Source organism: Pan troglodytes, chromosome 4 (genome assembly GCF_028858775.2).
Source record: "Pan troglodytes isolate AG18354 chromosome 4, NHGRI_mPanTro3-v2.0_pri, whole genome shotgun sequence".
NCBI classification, from domain to species: Eukaryota; Metazoa; Chordata; class Mammalia; order Primates; family Hominidae; genus Pan; species Pan troglodytes.
In genome coordinates, this window is record NC_072402.2 from 38347843 (window position 1) to 38358111 (window position 10269).

The following is a 10269-nucleotide window of genomic DNA, read 5'->3' on the forward strand; positions in this document are numbered from 1 at the left end:
TTGATGGGATTGTTTGTTTTTTTCTTGCTAATTTGTTTGAATTTGTTATAGATTCTGGATATTTGTCCTTTGTCAGATGTATAGATTGTGAAGATTTTCTCCCACTCTATGGTTGTCTGTTTACTCTGCTGACTGTTCCTTTTGCCATGCAAAAGCTCTTTAATTAAGTCCCAGCTATTTATCTTTGTTTTTATTACATTTTCTTTTGGGTTCTTAGTTATGAAATCGTTGCCTAAGCCAATGTCTAGAAGGGTTTTTACAATGTTATCTTCCATTTTCATGGTTTCAGGTCTTAGATTTGTCTTTAATCCATCTTAAGTTGATTTTTGTATAAGATGAGAGGTAAGGATCCAGTTTCATTTTCCTACATGTGGCTTGCCAATTGTCCCAGCACCATTTGTTGAAAAGGGTGTCCTTTCCCCACTTTATGTTTTTGTTTGCTTTGTCAAAGATAGTTGGCTGTAAGTATTTGGGTTTATTTCTGGGTTCTCTACTCTTGAACATAAGTTTTCATTTCCATAGGATAAAAGCCTAAGAGTGCAATTACTAGGTTGTATTCGTGTGGTTTTTGTTTTAAAAGAAACTACCAAACTCTTTTCCAGAGTGGTTGTACTATTTTATGTTCCCACCAGCAATGATTCAATTTCTCTACATCTTCACCAGCATTCAGTGTGATCTCTATTTTTTAATTTTAGCATTTAGCCATCAGCTATATGATAGCTGTATAGTGATAACTCATTGTGCTTTTAATTTGCATTTCCATAATGGCTAATAATGTTGAATGTTTTTTCATGTGCTTATTTGCTGTCTGTATATCCTCTTCAGTGAAAATGAGTGATCAGGGCTTTTGCCCACTAATTGGATGCTTTGTTTTTTTTTTAACATTTGAGTTTTGAGAGTTCATTGTATATTCTAGACACATGCCCTTTGTCAGATACGTGGTTTGCAGATATTTCTGTCTGTAGTTTGTCTTCTTATCCTCTTAACAGTGTCTTTGACAGAGAAACAGGGATTTTTGTTTTTGTTTTTGTTTTGAGACAGAATCTTGCTTGGTCGCCCAGGCTGGAGTGCAGTGAGGAGATCTCGGCTCACTGCAACCTCTGCCTCCTGGGTTGAAACGATCCTTCCACCTCAGCCTCCCAAGTAGCTGGGACTGCAGGCATGCACCACCATGTCTGGCTAATTTTTTTTTTTTTTTTTTTTTTTGAGTCAGAGCCATACTCTTTGCTGGAATGCAGTGGTGCGATCTCAGCTCACTGCAACCTCTGCCTCCCAGGTCCAAGCAATTCTCCTGCCTTAGCCTCCCTAGTAGCTGGGATTATATGCGCCTGCCACCATGCCCAGCTAATTTTTGTATTTTTAGTATAGAAAAGGTTTCACCGTGTTGGTCAGGCTGGTCTCGAACTCCTGACCTCAAGTGATCTGCCCACCTTGGCCTCCCAAAGTGCTGGGATTATAGACATGAGCCATCACGCCCAGCCAACAGTTTTTAAATTCAAGAATGTCCAATTTATCAGTACTTCCTTTTATGAATCATACTTTTGGTTTCAGGGCTAAGGCCTCTTTGCTTGTCTTAGGTCCTAAAGATTTTCTATTTTTTTCCCTAAAAGTTGTATGATTTTGTGTTTGTATTTAAGTCTTCAATCCGTTTTGAGGTAATTTTTATATAAAGTGTTAGGTTTGGTTTGAGATTCATCTTTTTGCCAGTCAATGTCCAGTTGCTCCAGCAGCATTTGTTGAAAAGGCTGTCTTCCTTTCATTGAATTGCTTTTGTATCTTTGTCAAAAATAGTTGGACATATTTGTGTGGGTTTACTTTTGTGTTCTTCTGGTTCATTAATCTTTGTCTATCCCTTTAACAATACTGCACTGTTTTGATTCTGCACTGATGTAGTAAATCTTAACATTGGGAAGAATGAGTGTTTATTTTATTTTATTTTAGCTTTTCTAGTTTGTTTTGGCTTTCCATGTAAATTTTTAAATAAGCTTGTCTGTATCTATAAAACACCTTTTGATAGGAATTGCATTAAACCTATAAATCAGTTTGGGGCAAATTGATGTCCCAGTTAATGGATATGGTAAGTCTTTCTAATTTATTTAGGTCTGATTTCCTTCATCAGCATTTTATAATTTTCAGCATACAGATCCTGCACATTATAAATGTATAGCTAAGTATTTCTTTTTTCTTTTTTTTTTTTTTTTTGATGCTCTTGCAAATGGTATTGTTTTTAGTTTTGGTTTCCACATACCATATTTGTTGTTAGATATAAAAGTGCAGTTGATTTTTGTTTTTATGTTGATCTTGTAACCTACAAACTCACCTTGCTGAACTTATTAGTTCTAGGATTATATTCATTTTCTTTCTCAGACCTGAATTACATGGATTGATTTTCAAATATTTAACTGTCCTTGCATACGTACAATGAATCCCACTTGATACTGGTCTATAAATAATTATTTGTATACATTGCTGAATTCAGTTTGCTAATTTGTTGAAGCAGTTTTCTTTTTTTGTGCTGTCTTTGTGTGGTGTTGCTGTAGGGTTAATACAGATTTCATAAAATCATTTGGGAATACTGATTTCAAAAATCATTTGTTCCTTCCTTTTCTGTTTTCTTGAAAGATTTGTGTAAAATTGGTGTTAATTGTTATTTAAATGTTTGGTAGAATTGTCTATTGAAATTGTCTGGGCCTGGAGAGCTCTTTTGTAGGAACTTTTAAATTACAACTCCATTCAGCAGAACATTGGAGAAAAAGTATTTTTTAAATTAACAACAACAAATAAATTACAACTTCAGTTTCTGTAGTGATTGATTAATAGGACTATTTAAGTAATTAAGTTTGGGTAGTTGGTAGTTTTTGAGGAATTGGTCAATTTCTTCTAAGTTGTTTATGAGCATTATGAACAATATTATAACATCATTTATATTATTTCTTTCTTCTCCTTTTAATAATTGCAGGATCCGTAATGATATCCTCTATTTCGGACTGCTTTTGGTGACTTGTGCCCTTTCACTTTATCTTTGTCTGTCTTGCTAAAGGTTTATCAGTGTGTTTTTTTTTTTCTTTTCAAGAAACCAGCTTTTTGGTTTTTTAATTTTATTACTATTTTTTTGAGACAGGGTTTCACTCTGTCGCCCAGGCTGGAGTGCAGTGGTGTGATCATGGCTCACTGCAGCCTTAACCTCCCAGGTTCAAGCAATCCTCCCATTTTGGCCTCCCAAGTAGCTGAGACTACAGATGTGTGTCACCACACCTGGCTAATTTTTTGTAGAGATGGGGTCTTGCCTGTTGCCCAGGCTGGTCTCGAATTCCTGGGCTCAAGTGATCTGCCTGCCCCAACCTCCCAAAGTGTTAGGATTATAGGCATGAGCCATGGCACCCAGCCAAAACCAGCTTTTTGTTTCATACAGTTTTGTCTATTGCTTTTCTGTTTTTAATTTTGTTGATTTCTGCTCTTATATATTATTTCCTTCTGCTTGTTTTAGGTTTATTTTGCTCTTCTTTTTCTAGGTTCTCGAAACAAGAACTTATTTAAATTAAATTAAAACAAGATTATTAATTTCAGACCTTTCCTTTTGATTAATGTAAACATTTAGTGCTGTAAATTTCCCAACAGACACTGCTTTAGCTGCATCCCACAAAATTTGACATGTTATATTTTCATTTCCATTTATCTGTGTCTTTATTTGAGACTTTTTTTTGGCCCATGGGCTACTTAAAGTATGTTGTTTAATTTCTAAGTAGGGATTTTCCTTCTTTCTGTTATGATTTCTAATTTTACTTCATTATAGTCAGATAATGTATTATGTAGGATTTCAGTTCTTTTAAATTTGTTGGGGTTTTTGTTATTGTTGGGGTTTTTTGATCCAGAATGTGGCTTACTTCAGTAAATATTTCATGGGCACTTGAAAAGTATTTGTATTCTCCTTACTTATTAGAACATTGTATTCTCATTTCTGAGGTAGAGTGTTCTATAAAAGTCAGTTACACCTTGTGCGTTGGTGTTGTTCAGTTCTTTTATACCTTTACTGATTTTCATCTAATATTTCTATCAGTTGCTGAGAGTGGGGTATTGAAATCCCCAGCTTATGTATATGGATTTGTCTGTTTTTCCTTTCAGTGCTATCAGTTTTTGTTTTACATATTTTTAAACTCTGTTGTTTAATGCATGCACATCTAAGATCACTGTATTTTCCTGGTAGATTGATAATTTTATGATAATGTAATATCCCTCTTTGTCTGTAATAATTATTTTGCTTTGAAGTTTACTTTATCTGGTATTAGTTTAGCCACTCCTGATTTTTTGGCTTTTTAGAGGCAAGGTCTCACTCTTTAGCCTAGGCTGGAGTACATTGTCGATCATAGCTCATTGTAACCTCCCAGCTCCTGGGCTCAAGTAATCCTCCTGCCTCAGCCTCTTGAGTAGCTAGAACTAGAGGCATGTGCCACCACACTCACCTAATTTTTATTTTTTGTAAACAGAGTTTCACTGTGTTGCCCAGGCTGGTCGCAAACTACTGGCCTCAAGCTATCTTCCTGCCTTGGCCTCCTAAAGTGCTGGGATTATATAGGAATGGGCCACCATGCCTAGCCCTGATTTTTTAAATTAATGTTTACATTATATATATTTTCCCATCCTTTTATTTTTTATTTTATTATGTTTGAAATGAGTTTCTTGTAGACAGCATGTTATTGGGTCCAATCCATGAATCTCTGCCTCTTAACTAGTGTATTTACATCATTTACATTTAAAGTAATTATTGATACATTAGAGCTTAAGGGCCCAAAGATCATTTTTTTTCTTTGACTTAAGATTCTTCTTACAATCTTACTCATTTAGCAATAACCACAAAATACAAGTCAGATAGATTTCCTGACAAGTGAGTACATTAACATTTTACTACCATCTAAAGGAAACACTTAACCATTATTCCAGTAATCTCTGGATTACTCTAGAGCTCAACCTGGCAAACTAATGCCATTGGTTTCAGAGGGTAGCCAGTAGCCAATATTAGAGTATCTATTGATTGTTGTAGCTAAAGGTATAGCCAGCTTCTGATGGATGATCTGGATCCTTAAAGAAGCTGGAAACCTCATCACAATCAAGCAATAACCTAAGAGCTTGATTGACATTGGCCAGATTATTTCACAGAACTCTTCTTTCTGACAAAAATGAAGATCTGCCAATTGGGGTATATCCTTTCCAATTTACATATGTTTGACTTTAAAGGAAATTGATTAGATTTTAGGTTCAGCCATTTATTCATTGTTATAACCTGAACCTTGCTAATAAACTAACTCCCAACTTCCATTTTACCAAATAAGTACCCCCTATAAAACCATAACTTGTTTTAAAAACAATTAGACATCAGTTAGTACCACATCCTGTTGTGTTTGTTCCCCTAAGGTTCTTTGCATCTCCCAGTCTGTGCCAAGATCCTGAATTAAGCTCAGATTTATCATAGTCAACATTAGAATAAACTGACAATTGACTCAGATATTGTAAACAGAGGCACAATTCATTTGACTACTACCTCCCAAGGGAAACACTTTGAAAGATAATATTCATTTAATTAAGTTTAGGTGTTTTGGGGGGTATCTTTACATATATAATCACACCTCATATACTGTGTTTTAAAATTATTCCAGACAGTTGGAATTCATTGTCCCAAGGTGAAATATATGATTTATGGCTTTGATGAAGATGTGGTTTGTGGATTCCAAATCATAGCCATCACTGTGTTCCTTTGCCTCTCTGTGGCATGATCTTCTTGAAGCAATCGCAAATGTTTCTTTTCATGTTAATACACCTAGACTTACGGATTTGGAGGACAGAGACCTTTTCTTTTTCATCTTTGTATCCTCAGTACCTGGCATCCTGAAGACGTATAGTAAACTTATTGAATGAATTGGGGTAGTGTATGGGAGAGCCTGAGCTTTGGCCCTGTGTAAGTTGGAGTCCTGTTTTGATAGACTGAGGATTCTTGATCTGTAATAATAGATAGAATTTTAATGAATAGAAGTTATTTTTGGATGGCATTGTCTAAAGTTTTTTTTGGTGGCTAAAGCTTAGAAAATTTTTTTTTTACAAACACATATTGTGACTTGTCATGGATTTGACCTATTCATTTCATCTTGTTTAATTCCTGTAACAATTCTGAAGGGAATTCCATAGGAAAGGAAATAGGAAAAAGCCACTATGAAATATTCCTGTCACTGATTTTTCACATATATTCAGACTAACCAGATACACAAAAATAATTTAATGGCAGTGGTTACATGTGTAGGTATAGTATGATTAGCTCTGAGGTAAAATAATGATGTTATGTTTGAAATTTTCAACCTGTGCCTTATTAGTAAAAGAGGTTTAAGTTCAACAATAGATTTCCACCTGAGAAAATAGATGTGAATAAAGAACTTCTTTGTATGTTATAATTGAGATTTTTGTTTTCAATATGAGCTCTGACAAAGCTATTTGGGAAAGGAAGAAGGTACTGGGACTTAAAGTTTCTATTAAAATATAGTATTATTACCGTTAATCTCCTTAGTAAAAAGCTCAGATTGTCTACCTATTTCTTTAAAGGTATTTGACCAAACATTGTTTTTTTGGAAATAAATGTTTAGATGAGCTCTATGTTTCTTTCTGAGAATAGTTTAAGGAAATAAAGCTTCCTGCTACTCTAAGAAAAAGCCCTATTTGAAGTCCAATATGTGGCATTAACTTATTTACTCTTATCAATTGGGTTTCCCTGTCATTGATTTGATTTTTTTTCTTTCATGATTTGATGTGTTATAGTCCAGTTTTGAATGATGGATTTTACGTCCAGAAATATCCTCTAGAATACATATTTCTGTGTTTAATTCTGTAGTGTCTGTCATCAGGAGGAATAGGCAAGAAGTTTAGATTCAGAGGGGTGCCACATTGGTAATTTGGCTCACATTGCATGGGGAGAATAATCGCTCTCCTAAAATGAAGCACGAGGATAAGTAATAACTTTTTATGCATGATAAGCATCAAAAATATGAACCTGCTGGTCTTTGCTTTTCATTTTTCTTTACCTCTCTCTTTCAGTGTGAACCTCCTGCAGTGTGCACACGATGTGATCAATAACTCAATAACTTTTTTCATGCAGTAATTATCTCCATGTGATATTATCTGAACACTGTTTTTCTTTATTACTCAAAAGATGCAGGAGATATTTATATAACCAGCTGATCCCATTTTGGATAAAGGTGCTTTGTGACAGCAGGGGAAATAGTTTATTTTAAATAGCCTTTTAAAATAAATGCTCTATGAAAAGCTTTTCCAGTTAACTTTCACTTAGCATGAGAAGGTGATTACCAAAAAGATTTAGTTCTAAAACTTGTACTTTGTAGATTTTACAGTATGATAGTCTCTTTTCTAACTTTTTTTTTTTTTTTTTTTTTGAGATGGAGTTTCACTCTTGTTGCCCAGGCCAGAGTGCAATGGTGCAATCTCAGCTCATCACAGCCTCCACCTCCTGGGTTCAAGCGATTCTCCTGCCTCAGCCTCCTGAGTAGCTGGGATTACAGGCATGCTCCACCACGCCCTGCTAATTTTGTATTTTTAGTAGAGACAGGGTTTCTCCATGTTGGTCAGGCTGGTCTTGAACCTCCTGACCTCAGGTGATCTGCCTGCCTCGGTCTCCCAAAATGCTGGGATTACAGGCGTGAGCCACTGTGCCTGGCCTTTCTAACTTCTAATAAATACAATTTAAGTTAAAATATTGAACCATTTAACATAACCATAACTTTTTTCTGATTCCTCTTAATAAGGATATACTTATCAAGATATGAGCTAAACACCTACAAGTTCTGCCATCTTTGAACGTCTCACAGAGATTCTCATTCTAGGCAGAGATCCTACAAGAATCCCGGATGATGATCCCAGATTGCCAGCGCAGGTTGGAAGCCGCATATTTGGATCTTCAACGGATACTAGTAAGCAAAGACTTCTGTGTCTTATGTTTAAATTTTTTTTTTCAATCCAATACATGGAAAGCCAAAAGTTTAAATATTTAACACTGAGAACTAGTTGGCAGTATTTCTTATTCACTTGCCCTTTATACCACTATATTTTAAAATAATTAATGGAGTTTAAATTGTGTTTTGAATTATGCCTCCAGTAAAAGTACTGTTTTCTAGCATGTTTGTTCAGTTTATTAAAATTTAGCTAGTTAAATTTATTTAAGTTATGATAGTACCAGTATTGTCCAGCAATGTCTTGATTATTTGGTTTTCATACATAAAGATCTTTTGAGACATTGAGGATGAGTTGACTGATTAAAATTTTAAAAGATCTAATGTTTCAAAAGAATTTGGGATCTTATTAAAAGGATCTTGAATTCTTTCACATTCAAACCTAGATCAGTTTGAGAGGGGGAAAAAACCTGGTAATCTATGTAGTCCCCTCATATTAACTTGGAGCTGAATAACACTTATACTTCCTGGTATAAATGCCTTGTGATACAGAAGGTAGATAAAGCAGGAAATAATAACTGTTAAAATACTATCTAAGACAGGAAGCATCATTTGTATTTCTTGACAGTTTAAATGCTTTTTTCTCTCATGAATCTAGTAGCTGAGAAAGTAATAGAAATTGCTTGGAAAAAAATAATGTTGGCCGCCAGGTGCAGTGGCTCATGCCTGTAATCCCAGCACTTTGGGAGGCTGAGGTGGGTGGATCACGAGTCAGGAGTTCAAGACCAGCCTGACCAACATGGTGAAACCCTGTCTCTACTAAAAATACCAAAAGAATAATAATAATAATGTCTTTGGATGATATATTTGTATGTGAAGATGTATTCAACAATATCTCTGCCCTCGAAGAGCTTGTATTTACTAACAGAGAACAAAGATGTGTTTAAGGTATAACATGGAGGTTTAAGAAATTCTTACGTATAGTTTGAGCTAAGCAAATTCTCAGTTGTTTTGCTTTCAGTTTTCATATTAAATACACACATACTTTATTTCCTCTACTGTTTGTATATCTCCATCTTTTATTGACCTGACATAAATTGCTAACCATAGCTTCATTTAAAAATCAAACAAAATTTCCTATGTACTTTAGGTAATATTATTTCATTTGTCTGTTATCATTACAATATATTAGTAAAAGTTGCCTGTATATCAGTATTATGGAAAAACTCAATCTTTAAATATCAGAAAATGAAAGATGTATTTTGTTTCCTTTAGTGTAGGGTATGTAATACCCATTAGCAAGCAGGCAATTCATTTGTTTAATTCAAAGATTATATTTAACTCTGTTGTGACATCAGAAGCCTTCTTTGTCATTGTGAATAGTCAGTGGATTATTTTGGCCTGAATGCTGTCATATATGTAACATGTTAGTAAATCTTCCTTTTTACTTTTCTCTTTCGTATGATGATGATGGGTCAACGAAATGAGAATAAACTTTTTCTGAGGTTTTTATTTAATTAATGCTGGTAGCTTTAGAAGACTGTTATTCACTTATTTTATGAGAATATATACAGTGAAACAAAACCACCAGTTATTTCTTCCTTTCCTTGTAAAGAAGGAACAGAATGTGGGAAACCTGTGGAATTACAATATATTTAGATGAGGCTTGGGATTTTTTACTTTTAATTTTTTAGTTATTAACATTAATGGTTTGTAATATTTGAGTAAATAACAAAGTACTGAAACTTGAAAAGGATAAACTTAATTTTTATTGTATTTCATTTTAGGAAAATGAAAAAGACTTGGAAGAAGCTGAGGAATATAAAGAAGCACGTTTAGTACTGGATTCAGTGAAGTTAGAAGCCTGAAACTTTTCTCGTATGGGGTGGTTTTTGCATTAAATCCTGGGGTCCATTTTACAATCCATTATTTTTGACCACTGCTATGTGTTCAAGTAGTATGAGAATGTGATTGTTTTTATCTGGTTACATATATATTTCTTTGTCTAATTTAATATGTCAAATAAATGAGTTCATCTAATAAAATTGTTTATTTTATACTTTACAAAATTTTTAAATTAACCTTTTATCATTAAACCACATAGACTTTATGACAGAGAACTATAATCTGTTAGGTTCTATTCGAAGTCTACATATTTTGCTTCACAAGCATGGATTGAGTTTTAAAAAACAGAATACCATTTTTTCAAATAACAATCCAAATTTTAGTTGGGTGTAGTGGTACATATCTGTATTCCCAACTATTGGGGAGGCTGAGGTGGGAGGATTGCTTGAGCCCAGTAGTATGACGATGCAGTAAGGTATGA

The 10269-nt window shown here is 34.3% G+C and overlaps 1 protein-coding gene across 2 annotated transcripts in view; it reads left to right on the forward strand.

Annotated features, from left to right (window-relative positions):
* Window positions 1-10012, forward strand: part of TBCA (tubulin folding cofactor A) — an 84506-nt gene extending 74494 nt beyond the window's left edge. Inside the window, exons 3-4 of one of the 2 annotated variants that reach the window (XM_001142906.6) lie at window positions 7878-7964; window positions 9731-10012. In XM_001142906.6, the coding sequence (XP_001142906.1) occupies window positions 7878-7964; window positions 9731-9811 (168 nt within the window). In that variant the 3' untranslated portion in view covers window positions 9812-10012. The remainder of the gene's footprint in view (window positions 1-7877; window positions 7965-9730) is intronic. The other variant, XM_054684282.2, reaches the window with a different exon arrangement.
* Window positions 10013-10269: the final 257 nt, after the last annotated feature.